The 17575-nt window shown below is 34.0% G+C and overlaps 1 protein-coding gene across 8 annotated transcripts in view; it reads left to right on the forward strand.

The window, feature by feature from the left end:
• Nucleotides 1-2872: 2872 nt before the first annotated feature.
• Nucleotides 2873-17575, forward strand: part of CAP (Cbl-associated protein) — a 182104-nt gene continuing 167401 nt past the window's right edge. For 7 of the 8 annotated variants that reach the window (XM_089632553.1, XM_089632557.1, XM_089632558.1 and 4 more), the window contains exon 1: nucleotides 2873-7402. In XM_089632553.1, the coding sequence (XP_089488679.1) occupies nucleotides 3469-7402 (3934 nt within the window). In that variant the 5' untranslated portion in view covers nucleotides 2873-3468. The remainder of the gene's footprint in view (nucleotides 7403-17575) is intronic. The other variant, XM_089632560.1, reaches the window with a different exon arrangement.

Genomic DNA, 17575 nt, shown 5'->3' on the forward strand with positions numbered 1-17575 from the left:
TGGAACGAGGGTATGAAACGGGACAATTTTTGGAGAAAAATTCGCTACTCCAGAGGGTCAAACAGGGTAAAGCAAGGCGCACTATAATTTATTTACAGAAATCTGACATAACTCTAGGTTGAGAACCAAAACCCCTTCCTCATGAAATTTTCACAAAAAATGTGTTGAAGGACTTCCTATACGAATTAAATTATTTATTTTTGTGCTAGATAGATTAAAAAAACAATTGCCATATGAAAGATAATAGAATGATGATGGAAAATTAGTTAACTAACACCCGTTGTATTTACTTGAAGCCATGTTTTTGCGTTTATTTAGCTTGTTTCCTCTTTTCGCATTTTAAATAACCAGAATATCTAGCACGTACGATCGATAAAGAATTTATCGATAGCGTCGATAGCTTGTCATCGTAAAAACAACAGTTCATGTCGAATAAATTAAGAATATTTAGTCGTTGTGAACCATTTTTGGTTCATTGGCGATCTGCAGTCGTGCACGTGAATGATACCAACATTATCGATAAAAACTTTATAGATTGACCTTGCTAGATACCCAGCCTATCATAAATATTCACAGGTACCAATAAAACAATATAAACTTGAGACCAGATTGTTTATAGGTGTGGTATAATTTATTTAAATATTATCTTTTCCGTGGTCTGTATTGTGTCCAAAAAGATATGTGCAGATTTATAAATATTATTAAGATATTTTTTACGACTCGCAATAAATGAGTTCTTCTGTTGTCTGTCTAACGCTGTCTTTGTTGAACCGGAATAAATAAACAAACTCTGAAACCCACAAACTTCTTCTATTCTTGATATGATAATTATTTATCAATTTATGTGTATCATGAATAGAAGACCGAAACGAGACATCCTTCGTCCCTTTTTAGTTAAACGTTGGCTAATTGGTTGGAAATGGAAGGGAGATGGTTAACCGGCATGTGGTGAATGTTATGATGAACTCGAGAGAAAGCTGCATGTCTGCGTGCTATCTCTGAATCCTACTAAAGCGTGTCTGGTTTAGTCAAAACTTCACACAGGGGTGAATCAGACAGTCTAAATGTCTAGACAATAGTCAGTCTAGAGCTCTCCAGCCAAAAAGGGAGGGTGATTATTGATTTAAAGGTTTTTTTCTTTGGATTCATACAAATTCCTAGAACTTGACACACTTACCAGATATGCACTAGTAAATTTGATGTTTGGGACGACTGTTATATTGATGGTACGTAAAAAGAAGAAGAGAGTCGAAAATAGCTTCAACGAATTGAGTAAACTCACCATTTTGACCCATTAGTCTTTTTCAAATACTGATATAAATACTTGTGTCCTTTTTCTGGAAGTTCATATTATTATGTTTTTTTTCTAACAAGATATGTATCTAAGAGACCATTTTGTATATTGAGATAAAATCTTAAAACTTTTAAATCATCTCCACTTTGCTTTCGCGGTAGAACTATGAAAAAATTATCTAAGCAGAACCCTGATTCTGAACGACCGTCTTTCACTATGGCAATTTAATCATCGGAAATTAGAAGTACTTAAATCGCCTCAAATCGTCATAACATCGAGTCAATGTATAGTTTAGGAGAATATGTCTAAATATTAGAATAATGCGCAAGCAAATGGATATTGAAGCACGATAGTGAATCAAAGCTGGAGTAGCTGGAAAAATATAATAATTAATGAATGTCTTCCATGAAGTGTAGTTATCTTTGCTATATTAAATTATTTTATATCGGGTTTTAAGTAGTTATAAATAAAGGAGTGTCTTGGTACGGTATTATCAACATTTACAATAAACGGGCACCTTAAAATAATCGAAATCCTAATAATTACAAAATTCAATTTTGTCCGAAACAAAGAAAAACAATTGATAAGCATCGCTTGCAACTCTCAACCTTAATATAATTATCTTAAAGTCTTCCGATATAATTAATCAATTTACCTTTAAAAAGTGTCCTCCACAACACAGGTGAACTACTAGCGTAGATAACAATATATAATCTCTGTGAATAAACAATATGTTTAGATATGAAAAATAAAATGTAGTAAATCATTAATCATTTGTCGAACTGCAGAGTCCGGCACTGTGAGGTTCTAAGTATTCCTACAATTAAGGACTCTTTCGTTTTTACGGTTCAATGATGTTCACGCATTAGTTTTGTTTGCGTCGTGTTTTAAGGAGGACGTCCCTTCATTCTAAACGTAAACAATAACAGTCAACGTTACAGTGCACAGTTGTTAAAATATTGTTTTCAAATAAACCAGACTTAAACAGATAACAAACAAATCCATGTTATAAACATGATGTTTTGTATAAATACAGACAGAATGGCTCAACATTCTTATTGTGTTCAAATTACCTACTGAGCAAATAATAAAGGCTAAGCTTATGCAAGTGAAGACCTACAAGTTACGTCTACCAAATGTCCGTGCTTAGTTTACCTGTGTAAAAATATCAACACTAATAGAAACACATTAACAGCTGACGCGCGTTGAAACACGTATTATTTAACATCAAATGAACTTTGTAGCCGTAAATCGAGAAAGATATTAATATTTTTTGCAAGTGATTATTTAGCACTGATATGACGTGCATGATTAAATCACTTATCTGGAAATGTTTGCAGTGCTCGCTATTACGTCAATGAGTTTAATAATTGAGGCAGTGTGATTCAATCAGATTCCGAAATAGCCGTGTGTATTAGTATCACAAAGCACTTGAAACGTTTCAACTGGAGAAAAATATAAATCGGAAATAATGCCGCGCAGTGAAAAGGCGCCCGTTTAATCATTCATAAATAGATATAAATGAGAGTACTCGCAGCACAGCGAGCTGAAGGCGCTGTAAAAATAGCTGGCGATCAGTTGCGACCGGCGCTGGACAGAGGACGCGCATCGCGCTTGGGACACTCGCATACAATATACGCATACACATCACTTTCCCAGCATTTCCCACATTACTTTAACGCTCCCTCGCATCTCGCATCGTACTTAGTGCATCCGCGTGAACCATTCAGCTTACTTACCCGGCCTAGAACTCCTGTTGTTTGTGTTTCCCGCTCACCGCTCGAGAAGCCGAGCAACCGGTAATCTCATCGAGCTACTGCGGTTATCGCGGTGTTGTGTTGTGTTGATCGTGGCCTACCACGTGGCTGGCCGTCAGCTGATAGCGAACTGTCAAGCGCAGTCCCCTCGCCTACTGTTAGTGACTACTGCCTAGAGTGCCTAGTGACCTACGCCATGGGACAAGGAAACAGCGCGCGGTCCCCCGCGGATCTCTCGAGTCTCGAGTGCGCCTGAGTTCGGCGGCTGTGGCTGGTCGGTGTCTCCCTCTCGGGAATGTGTTCCTCGGCCGTCTTGTGTCTGTGATTGTGCGCCAAAATACCGCGCGCGTGTGCCGCTAAGGACGTTCGAGAGTCGGTCCGCGATCGAAGCGTGCCCTCGATATAAACAAAGGTGAAATGTCAGACAGCGGGAAGTGCAAACGGAACAGAAGAAACCGGGGAAACCGTCGCAAGAACAAAAACAAGGAAGCCGCCGGTCCCGTCACGGAGAGTGAAAATATTTGCAAGCAAACGGAAGTGTCCGGTCAGTTGGTTAACAATGTCGGAGAAAATTCGCAAATTAGCGACAAGGAAAATGAACTCGATCGGAACGCGGTCGAAAACAAATCACCAAACGAAAATCAAACTCAAACGACTGACCTTGATGAACATCAAAAGGGAAGCCCCAAGTTGATTAATGAAAGCGATGTTAGCAACAAATCAAATAATATAATTACAGATATTGATTACGAAATCGTTTCTAGCTATGATACTCTTTCTGCAATTAAGCTAGCAAAGTACCAAGTAGAGTTTCCTCAGATGGCTCCGATATGTAAAGAAAAAAAGAAGTTGAAAAATAATAAAAGCAAAAGTCTCGATAATGATGACGATCTCAGTTTAAACATTATCGATATAACCGAAATAGATATGAAATCGGACGATGACAAGCTTGCGGAATCAAATGCAATCATTTCGGAGGCTGAGTCAGATGTTGAATGGGAAGTTGCCGATGATTTGTTACAAGTCAATAAACAATGTGGTCAAAAAATTAAAGGTCAACTGAGCGTGGAAACAATTCCACTTCAAAAGGCCGATTCGGATGAAGTCAATTCATTATCACCTGAAGAAGAAATAAATTTAAGGAACTTTTTGCAAACTTTGAATCTCAGTACCAATGAACAAAAGATTCCAGAAGTTCCAGATATTATTATAAAAGAACACAAAGATGATAAAGAGAGTGAAAGCGATATGAATATGAGAAGGGCGCGGAAGAAGGCGGCTTTAGAAGAACATTTCTTACCGCAAATAGTTAATCCTAGATTTTTGGATGTCATTGATGAAGAAGGTAGTAATGAATCTAGTGATACAACCAGACGGCAATCATTTTTAAGTGAAAATCGAGAATTGCAACAACGTTACGATGATCTTGATGATGACGTTTTTATCACCGAAAAGAAGGCCAAGGAGCCGAAAGATGTATTCCCTAAGAACAAAGATTATTTTGCATGTAAAAAAGAATTAAAGAGACAGCAAGAATGTTTACTAGTTGGTGCCAAAATTTTGGAATCTGAAGTAGAAGAAGGTTGTGGCGATTGGACCATTGAGAAAACTGAAGAACAGCGCGGGGCTGATATTGTTTTCCTAGACGATTCTTCTAGTAGTGCCAGTGAAATAGACAATGGCGGGGAAACAGATTTCCTGAATGAAGATGAACGTGTTACCATCAAAACACCTACGATCGAAATAGATAGCTTCTATTCAAACAGCGATTCGAAAAATCCTACATTTTCTATATTCAATACTGAAAAGTTAACTACTGTATTAAATGACGATATCGGCCACGATGTTCCGAAAGTAGAAAATTTGAATACCAAAAATGCAATTCCTTCTACCTGCTTACCAACTGTAATTTTATCGACTAATGAAGAAATAAGTGAAAGTCTGGAGAGTTTACTGGTTCTTCCACCCATACCTGCGGCGTGCAATGAAGTTACCATTATGGCAAATGAATTCATTGACGAGCTTCCCATTGTTACTGAAGTGCTCAATGAGGCAAAATCTTTCGTGATTAAAAACGACAACGACCTACAAAACGATGTCGATAAACTTCACCAAGCCATTGAAATTGAGTTGAACTCCTCTAATGCATCAGGTGAGGATATGAGCGACTATAGTTCTAAAGATTACTCCCGTCACGATTCCTCTAGCAGCGTGTGTTCATCCCATAGCACATCCCAGAGTACTGCCAAGTACAATCCTCTGAGTTCATCCCTCACTGACATAGCTGCCATAGTGCATGATGATTTGTTAAATGTACATGAATCACATGAAACGGGCGTAAAAGACAATTACACTGCGGGCTCCTTCACCATCACCAAAACTAATAGATTTATAAATGTTCCAGGTTTAGAGGACTCATCCAACACCCAAAGCTTACAACGCATGGATAATCCTACTCCTTTAAAGACACTTTGTCTGAATAAAGTTGCTTCTCTACCATACGGAGAATCAATTATCGAGGAGTTAGCCTCCACTTCGGAGAGTTTGAAACATCTAACTCAAAACGTGAGGAGTGAAACCTGGAAAGAAGAATTGCCTACAACAATGCCATTCTATCCTTTACCAGATCTCAGTGCTATTAAAAAAGCTGCACTATTACAACATCAAACATCAAAGCCAATAATAACCTGTCATGTTGAAAAAATTCCACCACCTATCAACCCGAGGCAATCTTCCTTCAAAGTATTACGTGATGATCCGCCATGGGTGGGATTAGCTTCGTACACTGATCCAACATTGCTCGCTTGTTTGTCACCATCGCAAAAGAGTCAGATTGAACGTTCGAAGAACACGGCTAATGATGAAGCCGGCGAATTGATTGACATGCATTGTAAATACGCCGAACGAAGAGGTTACCACGAGACAAATGCAAAAGCGGAAAAATCAGCACCGGTGTCTATTATTATCGATGATAACATGCCGGTGCAGGCGAGTGGTGGCGACGGGTGGGCGGCCTCTTCTCCCGGCACTACTAATAGACTGCTGGCAATCATCCGAGATCCGACACTCAACCCAGACGCCAAGCAAAGGCCTGCATCACCAGATCACCAAAGCTCTCCCCAGAGCACCTTTGACTTCATGGAGACTTTGCGTTCTTTCGAAGATCTAAATAACAAATTAGCTAAAGAAGAGAAAAATATATCCGTAACTAAGAAAAGTGGCAACAATAATGAAACACTTGAAATATCTGAAAGGTATTCCTCTAATCAATCTTACAAAGCAAACATTAAAAAGGATATTCCATCTGACTCTAATTGTGCAGTAAAAAACATGAAATTCTCGGATTTCCCACCGATTAATCATCGAACTTCATCTAAAGATGAAAAATATACGGTCAATAAGTACAACAATGTTGATATTTCTGATCATAGAAGCAAAATTATTAATCAAACCAAATACCGATATAATTCAACAGGTAACTTGAACTCTCACCTTGAAGATACTAGTAATCAAATTCAAAGGTTTCATAATAAAAGAGCCTTTCTTTTGGATGATCCAATATTTAAGACATTTTCCGATAAGGTGAAAAGTAGTAAGATTTCTACTACTTCCCTTCAAAATGGAGTCCCTAAAAGGAGATCTTCCTTGCCAAAGGAGCTTCACGATCGCCAAATAGCGTATATCGTGCAAAAAGAAAAAGAAATCGAAGAACAGATAAGGCAATTAGAAAATCAAAAACGGATGACCAACTTTGACAGCCACAAAACGTCTTCTGGTCCGAGGGCGCCTATGATGAAGGATGACGAATTCCCCGCTGAAAAATACAACATCTCACGTCAAAGAGACATTGCAATCATTCAACAGGAAATGGATGAGCAATTTGAATCAAGTGTAACTAAAACAGAACGACCTATTCCAATTATATCAGCGCCAAGTAATGGAGAGAAATTTCGGGATCAGATGTACTCAGAGTACTTGGATAAAGTTGCTGAAAGGGAAGAGAGAAAGCATCACAAAGTAATCAAAATATCAACCTCTCAAGACAACCTGGCGAATATAAACATATTAAATGATCTCAAAAAGACTTGTAATAAGATTGAAGAAGAGTTTATATCGAAGGCAAAGATGCGGTGGGACAAACTGGGCTTTAAAGACCCGGAAACCGAAGACGAAAACGAAATCGAAGTTACTAAAACAAGTGTTAAAGATAAAGTGGCTGCGGCAGAAAAGCAACCAGTTGTGATTGAGCATAAAATTAAAGTGATTGAAGGTGACGAAGAAAAGGATGTGCAGAAGCTGCCAAATCACTTGCAAGAGTTTGTAAAGTTCACAAGCAGCGGTAACGAGGCTGGTGAGTGTCCTGATGATATCCCACCGTTTCTCGTGACGGTTTTTTTTGGGGTCGCCTTGTTCATCATAGCGAAATGCTTCCTGTTTGGCCGCAAACACTAATCTCCTAACAAACATTAAAACAGTGTGCTGTGAAAAGTTATTAACTCATATAATTAACAATCTAAAACCTTACTTTGTGATTAGTGAACTATATTAGTATTATTATTCATAATTTGCTAATAAGTTAGTGCTTCTCATCCTCGCATGGTAATAATTTTTAACAGATTGTGTATTTGTAGATTTGTATCGTACGGTATTTTTTATAAAGTCAGTCATACTTTTAATATATTCCATTTATTTCTGTGATATCATATCGATTTTAATTTTAATATTTCTGTGTATAAGTATTATGTACGGTGATTTTATCAAACATTCCCAAGAGATTGTAAACCGTTGATAAAGAACCTGAACCACTGTTTCACTCCTTAGAATTCATTTGCTGTGTAATATTTAATGCAATTTTACAATTCCTATTCAAAAATCCAAGAGAAGATATGCATTTCTGTTAATCTTTTGGAAATTTTCACTGTATATCTTTAACACACAATCTCAAATAAATAACTATCATAATATTACATATAAAGTCTATACATACTATCTATCTACTACATACGAGTAAGATGACATAGATTACTTATGTTTTTCAAAATAATATTAATAAATTAAAAGTGTGCGAATGTTTAAAAAATTAAACTTAATTTCACTGTTATTTATTGAATTTTAAAATATGAACTTTATTAACAATAAAATAATTTTCAAAAATATTATTTATTAAATTTATTAAGTAATTTTTGTGTTAACTTTGAAGACCACCATGAAGAATATTAATTAAGAAGTAAAGGAATTTTTTTCAAAAGTCAACAATACGCGATGATCCAATACTGCGAAAGTGAAGTAAATTCTTTGAAGTCATAAAATAACTTATGCTCCAGTTAGTTTTGGCATGCGAGGCAAAACTAATGTATAAGCAGGGCCACACAGTGGCAGACATATTAAATACCAACTACGAACGTAATACAGTTTGTAAGTATCAATAAAAAAAAAATTACCAGTTGGTGTATGAAAAAAAGTAAGGTTTATTTTACAAAGTAAACTAATGATTAGTGTTAATCTATCAGTTAGTTAGATCTAATTTTATTTCGACATGATACTTACTGGGTGTTCGGAGGTAAAGTTCACTGACTTCGGTAGGCGATTGAAGATGTAAAAAACAACATTTTTTCGAAATTCCATACCAAAAAAATTATTAAACTTTAAGTTATTCAAGTTTTTTTTATTATGTTTATCACGGAGAATCAGCTCCCGAAGCTAGTGCATTTTACCTACCCCCGAAAAACTTTTATTGGGCGATACCAAGTAAATATGAACACATTTTTATTAATCTTTGATGAATCTACAAGAAAAATGATCTCTATACGAAAAAATATTTTTATTAATCTTCGATGAATCTACCAGAAAAATAATCTCTATACGAAAAAGGTATTTTTTATACGATAATTAATTTTTAAATTTGTAAAATTAACGAGATATTTATGAAACAAACGACTGAATAGATTTTAATATCCAATTTATTTCTAATCTAAATAATAATAAGTAATAGTTTTGTTGTCGGGTCCGAAAATGGTTTTTGTTTAATTTACAGGATTCGTATAATTTATATACGAATTTATAATGTATACATTATAATGTATACATGTATCTATTGTGAAAATATTGGCTGAATGCGTGATATCTTTCATTTTACCCCCGATGTGAATGAAAGTTAAGTGAATAATATAGTAAAAAAAACATTTTTTGTTACGTATTTACACATATTATTTTTTTGTTTTCTTATTTCATTGATTCAATTGAAAAAAGTGTCACTTCAGCTGGTTTTCTGCAGTGCATCTAATATAATATATACCTATATTTATATGTAATAAATAATTAAAATGTAATCAAAATAAAATTTAAATTAAGGGGCGTATGCGAGGTAAAACCACATATGATCGTGTGAAAAATGTGGAGATCCGCAGAGTGCAAGGCTGATGTTAGCGTAATAAGTAAGATTATGAAAGGGACGCTTAGATGGTTTGTGCATGTAGAGCAAATGAGCAAAGGAAGGAGCGTAAGGAGAATTTTTGACGCAAATGTGAATGGTACCAGAAGTCGGGGACGCCCGAGCATGGCATGATCAATTGAATCAGATTTTTAAGTCTGGCCTTGTCAGAATAATAGAAGAGAATGTATGAGACGATGTATGAATGTGGATGAGGCAAGGAGAGTGTGCCAAGACCGAGTTTTTTTTTTTTTTTTTTGCGGTCCGACCTCTCTGCCTACCCCTGCGAAGAAACGGCCTGATGGTTAGTTTTTAAAGTAACACAAATTGAATAATATAATCACAAGCACAAGTAGTCATCCTTTTCATTTTAAGTTTTTTTAAATAATGTTGAGCGATGGATTGTGCAGTCAGCAACCATTCGCTGTAGAGCTTCTTGAATAATTTGTAAATACCTATATTTGTTATGACAAGTACGTAACAAATAATACGTCCTCACCCCTGTCACAAAGCGAGAAGCCATGTTTCCTTAAAATGAGTACACGGACAAGCTTAATAATAACACATAACTTATATAATGGAGGCTTGTTATATTATCTTCACTTGTTTAATGATATTTTCCCGTACATAAGTCAGAGGAAAGTTTATTGGCCCAAATATAACAGGGAATTATACGTAACAAAGAAATTTATTGTTTTTCCCTTGTTGTTTTGTCCTATTGATTTAGTTTTAGCAATAAGGGTTACTTTACCGCCGAAAACACCTTTAAAACATTTATCAATATACCCATTCAAAATTTGTTTCATATTTTAAAGGAGGTAGACGAGTATAGGCAATTTTTTGTTTGTTTGAAGATGAGGTCGAATTTTCCTATTACTTACTTTACCATTTTTTAAATATTATTTTTATATACCAGTCTCAGAACCAAAAGGACACTTTTTCGACCTTTAGGGTAAATTATCAGGTCTCTGCAATTTTTTCAACATGCTCTCAAATTTGCAAGTAAAAAACATGAGATATTAAAGTCAATTCAGCAATGTCACATTAATAATCAGTGCAGAAATTCCGGGAATCAATTACCATAGTATGATACATGTGAGTACATATTAAGTAGGTACTCCTTATTGCCCAGAATATTAATAAAGGAAAATAAATACAAAAGAACTAAGGGCGTTATAATTATTAAAAATTAAAAATAATCAAAACATAACAAACAATTTATTTCTATTAAACAGTATTGTTAAATATACATAAAACTCTGATAAAATATATCAGTTAACCGAAACACAGAGAAAACGGTTAGCGAAATACTGATCAAGTTAAAAAAATATTTAAGGCGATGCACTACGTCGTGTAATATTTTAAATTGAGCCGCTATCAATAACAACCCTTACGTAGATGGCGATAAGGTTTAAATTCCCGCTTAACACCATCCGCCTGTTTTGATTTATGCTAGAAAAAAAGCATGTCCAAAAATTGCCTTTTATTTTATTTTGTGGATGTTCAGGCCTAAATATTTAATTTTTTTTCGATCATTTTATAAATAACTTAATTTTCCACATTATACAATAAAATCATAACCGAAAATGGGTTCGTAAGTAGGAGATTTTGAACTTTAAAGCAGTTTTCATATGGCTTATACATTATTTTTTTCTGGGCTTATGAAAATACTTATCTTAAAAATACTCGATTATTTCAAAGGCCAAGATGTATTCTACTCGCAGTATTTAATTAAAGCATCTGAAACATTTCTGGGCGACCAAATTTTCAAACCAAAAACACATGATTTTGCATTACCACGTATGGCATCGCCTTAAGTAATTATTATGATAAAACTGCGATTATTTTAGTGGGATAAAGTAACCCCGAGTGTCTTTGTTCCAAATTGTTTTTATGATCAGCACCGCGTGAAAACACTTATTTTCCTGTTTTTATCGTAACACAATTTTTTTCACAAAATTGTTGCGAACGTGACTTTTATCCCGTGTTATTTTTAATTAAAGCTTCGTAAGTGTGTCAAGATTTTAAATGTACACATTTGTGGTTCTCTTTGACAGGTATAATAATGATACATTATTGCCAAAAGTAGCTCTGCTTGTATGTAATATAATACGAAGGTAAATGCAGCTTTTCTGTTACCGACATATTACATCAAATTTCGCTGTTGTAGGGTAGAATTATGAAAGAAAATCAAATGGCTTTGGTTGTTAAAGGAGTAAAGTAGTTTTATTTTTATATATTTTTTTAATTTTTAACAGCTACTGGTGCTTATAAGGCCGATTTTATTATAATAGGGCTATACTATCGTGCCAATATTTTATCACCATCAAATTCTATAAGTTTCTATAAGATTCTATAAGTACAGAGTGGTAGGTGGGAATTTGAATGGTTTTCTAGAGCGAAGAGAGAGCCCGAAATAGTACATTTTCAGGGGGTTAACATATTAACAAAAAGTAACACAAATAAATGAATATTTGCGGTGTTTACTGTTCCATATAAAATATCATCGGCCATGCATCAACAAGTAAATATGGAAGGGATATTTATTATTATTTTCACAAATTTAGCGGTCGATTGGTAGAAAATTTTAAAAATTTATACTTAAAGATAGCAGCCAAAAATATGCGTTTAGAAAATGAAGATAACGTTTGTGGCTATCAGTAAGTTTAGTAAGTTCATATGGGCGAATTATCTCGGCTGTCAGCACTTCTCCGGCAAGGACGAGGTCGTGAGTTCAATTCCTAGATGCGATTTTTTTTCTTTCTTTTCTGTTTCACATCTCTCGTTAATATTGTCTTAAATTATTAAAAAAATTAATATGTAACGAATTTAATGCTTTATGTTTTTGGAAGCTTCTGCTAGTTTTTATACTGTAAAGGATAATAATAGATTGCCAAAAATAAGAGAAATTCATTAATTTATAACTGTGCTCTTTGATACGATAATTTCTCTATTTTTTATAGAAGGGGCAAAACAAACAAATAACAATAATTTGGTCAGAATCAAGGATTAAATAATAAATATTATTCTTATATCACGCATCGTTTCAAGAGAGGGAATTGTTTCATGTTTTATTACAAGTACCTACAAGTATTTAAACTAAACATTAGTATTAATTTTGATTCTTATCTGAAGACTTCTCGGTGTTCTACTTCCAATTTTTATGGGACAGGCACTGAAAACTGTGCGCGATGTTGGACAATCTATCGAATGGATATTTTTCTTATAATTCCAGATGTTATAAAAGTCAATTTATTCAAGTCAAGAGTCAAATCTAATTTGAACGGCGAGATTCTCTTTTGTAATAATCGTCACAGCAGTCGAAAATAAATTACTCAATAAAATCAGAACGTGTTCGCACAACTCCTAAACTAACCAAGTGAATTATTTCATTTTGAGTAATAATAACACTCTTAATTATTATGGTCTACCACTTTTTATACAAATCAAGAGTTAATGTGATTTTCTGATATTTTTAGAAGATATTACGTCGATCTAACCTAAATAAAAATCGCACAAGAAGTACGCACCCGGAGCTAAAGGGAGTAAGAATATATGAGAAGGTAAGAGAAAAGTTGGAATATTCCTAACTGTTCCGATCTAGTTTTTGAATATTTTATTTCTAAAATGTGGTCTTATAGCGGGGCGATTTCGAACGATGCATAAACAATATGAGCATGATATATGATCGTAATTCATGGTAAAATTTTGTATTTTTATATCATGCTAACCTCTTCAGGTTGAGTCAGAGCCAAAAAGCTTAACGCTCGTTTTAAATTATCGTTTATCGTGATCACCACATAAGATTCGAACTTTTTAGAGCCAGGGGGACTATGGTATCTCCAATTTTTGGTACCTACCGCACAAGTGTTTAGAGACAATTTATTAAGATGAATCAAAGTGGTTACTATAGTTTTTACGTTATGTCAACATTATAAAAGCGGAAATACTTTATTAGTAGCATCCTGGATGATAACCTGTGACGAACATTTTCTTTGGTTAAAATCAATACTATTAATAGATAGATAGCACCATAACTCACATATCCAGATCCAGTTGGGTTACGGTATCTCTTACTTTGGTTGGGTATCTTTTATAAGGGTTAAATATTGGAGAGCCGGAGTTGGAGAAGATATAGGTTAAGTTAGGTTAGGTTGAGTGTCTGAATTTAGTGATAAAATTTGAATATAATTCTGATAAATCTCATAAAATTGAGCGTGGCCATACACTTCCCCATCACTGATATGTTATATTGACGATCATATGGAATTGCATGGCGAGCGATATGGTGATGTAGGCTATACCCACAAACATTTCGATGTTATATCTCTCGTGTGTGACTAGCTTAACAGTATTACATGTGCACAACCAATAGTGTGCCACTTAAGACAATATTTACTTGCGTCATTCAATGAATAATTAGCCTTGAAAAAAAAATGCTAAAAACGATAAAAAAAATAGTAACATTGTTAGGTACATTTGTTATAAGAATTTGTTGTGATTTATTAGGTGAAATTATATTACACTGACCGTGTATTCGAGATATTTAAGATTGCATTTCTTATATCGTTAAATATCTCGATGAAAAATCTAGCGCAAATAGATCAGTATTCAGAGAAACATGCTGTGAGGTATTCGATAGACTTGTATAATTTTTTTTTTCATATAATAAAAAAAAGATTTAGATTTAATTGCTATTAAAACTCTGTAATAGTCCCAATTTATTGTTATTATGTGAATACCTCGCAAGAGTCCCAACCATCCCCAAACGCCTGGAACCAGTGAGACTATGGCACCCCCAATTTGGGTATGTTATGAGACTTGAGGTAGTGGGGAGGGAAATAAGATGAAGAAGAGGTAGGTGTGAAAGTATTTGGCTTTTCATATCTGGTTTTCATTTCAAGCAAAGTTTCGATTCTGAATGTGGTCTTACACCAGGGCGATACTGAGAGTATCTTCCACTCTTGAACATGCTGCAAATATATTACATATTATTTTATTGAATTTAAATCCAATAAATTTACTTCCGTTCGCCATGTTCTGAACCCTAGTCGAGTCAAACTAGTCGAACTAGCCCTCGACCATGGAGACTGCCTAAATTAATTGAAAAACAATTAATAGAAAAAAATCGGCCATCAATTAATAGAACACCAATGTTCAATTTTTAAAATATTGCAAGGTTATCCAAAATGTTGGGATAATAAAGGATACGTAAACGCAGTATCCCAAAATTCAATCATAATAAAAGTTGGTCGTACAAAATTAAAATTGAAATATCAGGTATCAAATTGGCTAGAATATTTCGAATTAATTTAAAAATAAATTTGGAATGCACTCAATTTTAAATGCAATCATCGTGCACGCCATGTTTGCCAAGCAAGCACCCCCAGATGAAGTAGGTTTGTTTTTATAGGCAAGAACATAATCAAAAGTTTGGTTTTCGGTGAACGAATGCAACCCTCTTTGTTTGTTTTTTCAACTAAACTGTTAGTGAAATATTTATTACAACTTAAAATTTGCTATTTTAAACCAAATTGTTTGGATTTTCGTTATTTTAATAGGATCATTTTATTAACATCAATAATGAAATATTATCTGTTGTTGATGCTGGTTGTTGCTTTTGTAAGGCATCTGTTTTCCACGCTGATTATTATCGTTGACTATTTTTGTCATTCTATAATAGATATTTCTGTTATTGTTAAATTATTTCGCCCTAGTTGAGTAGGTACTGAAGAATGATTTTTAAAACTGTATAATATAATATTCATGTACTTAAAAAAACATAATTTTTTCTAAGTTTGATTACATTGATGCAGGAAATTTTTTACTGAAAATTGTTGGAAGAAAACAAATTTTCAAAAAAAAAAAAACAACTTTCGAGGGGTAAGTCTTTCGACTTGCAAGCTGTAAGTCGCGGGTTATAATCCTCATTTAATTGTGTTATTTCACAATTTGATTATTTTAAATAATATATATATAGAATATTTGCACGTTCTAGAGTGGAATATACTCTCAGTATCGTCCTGGTGTTACACCACCATTCAGAATGGAAACATTGCTTTTAACGACCAGAGGACAACCAGCTGAGGATTATGCTCTCAAAATACATGATTGTCAAGGAAAAAACTTAACGCAATCATGACACTGCCCATCATAACACACTCCAGAAACATAAAATATCTTGGCGTTGAAATCGATGAAAATCTTCGATGGGACACTCACATAAATAGCATTACAAAGAAACTTACAAAGCTCATGTACTACTTTAGAAACCTACGCAATATTCTTAATAAAAATGATCTTTATAAAGTTTACTATGCTCTTTGCCAATCACGCATAGAATATGGGATTATTGGATGGGGATCTGCCTCAAACCTTCACATGAAGCAGCTCGTTAAATCACAAAAAGTAATAATAAAAATAATCCTAGTAAGTAAGTACCCATAACAACTCCATCAATTAAAATTTAAAAAAAATTAACGTGTTCAGGATTATAAAACTGTACTAAAAAAATGCACTACTCAATTTTAAAGAAAAATATGAGTACCTTGCTGAACAACACATCTACACTACAAGGACGAAATTCTCAAATCTACTCAACATTCCAAAATTAAATACATCTTTCGTCCAGAAAAACTACTATTTACATGCTATAAAATTATATAATGTCCTTCCTATTGAAGTTAAAAACACCGTGGATATAGAAAAGTTTAAAAAAGACATCAAATTATGGCTAACTAAACATGAAGATGAAGAAATCATTAAATTAATGAAGTAACCCCAATGCAACTTACAGACAACAAACATAAATACTTTTTGCTTCATTTATTTGATATTTTGTGGGAACCAAAGAATCAGAAGATGAGGAAATCATGATAAACAAACATACAACAACCTACAGTCCGCCTCGGAACAGGAATACTTAGTGAGGAGGGCTGAGAACAAACTGTATCTTTTTTACTTAACTTTATTCTCCCGTAAAATAAAAAAATGGCTTTGGCCGTGTTTGATGACTAGATCTGAATAGCCAGGTACTTACCCACCCTCCTCTCACTATCACCTCGCCCTGCCTACTACCTTCATCCTCATAACATACCACAATTGGGGATGCCATAATCTCACTGGCTCCAGACGGTTGGAAGCAGTTTCTAAGTAATCTAATTTGTTTGTAATTCAGTGGGTTATTCAGCTATCGTATTACATTACTTATTCTTTGGTTAAATCATTCAACCAAGAGAAGTCTTTATATTTATTTATTCAGGCGCCTACAAAACATCATACCTATTTTGTTATTACACATATTTTAACTCAAATAATTACACACCGGCAAAAGTATCAACTCAAATCATTGACACACCGTAACAACAATTGTAACAATAGAATAATAACGACTGACACTATACCTATACAACCAAGTGACCTATCAAAGTTAAACAATAATTGTTTACATATACATCACAAAAACATAAGAAGTATCAGAAAAAACTTTGATGAGTTGCAAATTTTAATTAATTAATTTAAGTGAAAACATAATTTTTTGATAATGTGATAACTACGTATTATATCACAATACAAGATAAATGAATATTTACATTAAAAACGATATGATCGTTAAATAACCTGACAGAATTAAGAATCAAAACCAGATGATAAACCATGATATTATCTCTTTTCAATAAATTAAATATTAAATTTCAGATATTTTTTCATCTGATCAATTAAAAGTTTAGAAGAGCTAGATATATTTCAGTATTCTTTATAGCATCTTATCTATATTGATTGATATGTTCAAATATTCTCAGTCATTGGATCCTGCCTAATTTATATTGACCAGCTAATTTAAAAGCCATCTGACATAATCTATCCGCGGGAATTTCTGATTTTAAAATGTCAATGATTTATTTTTATCAGTAGCAAGTGTTCGCGCAATATATATGGGATTGTTAGGTATGCATCCACAGGCTTAATGGACAAGTGTAATGTCAATACCAAATCCTGCAAATGTCCTACCTACCCTTTTACCCATCCCAAAATGTCACCATATTAAAAATATTGTTGCGACACATGTAAAATCTGACAAGTGGTGTCAGTTGC

This window comes from Hesperophylax consimilis, chromosome 6 (genome assembly GCF_061612785.1).
Source record: "Hesperophylax consimilis isolate HC1 chromosome 6, BYU_Hcon_1.0, whole genome shotgun sequence".
Lineage (NCBI taxonomy): Eukaryota > Metazoa > Arthropoda > Insecta > Trichoptera > Limnephilidae > Hesperophylax > Hesperophylax consimilis.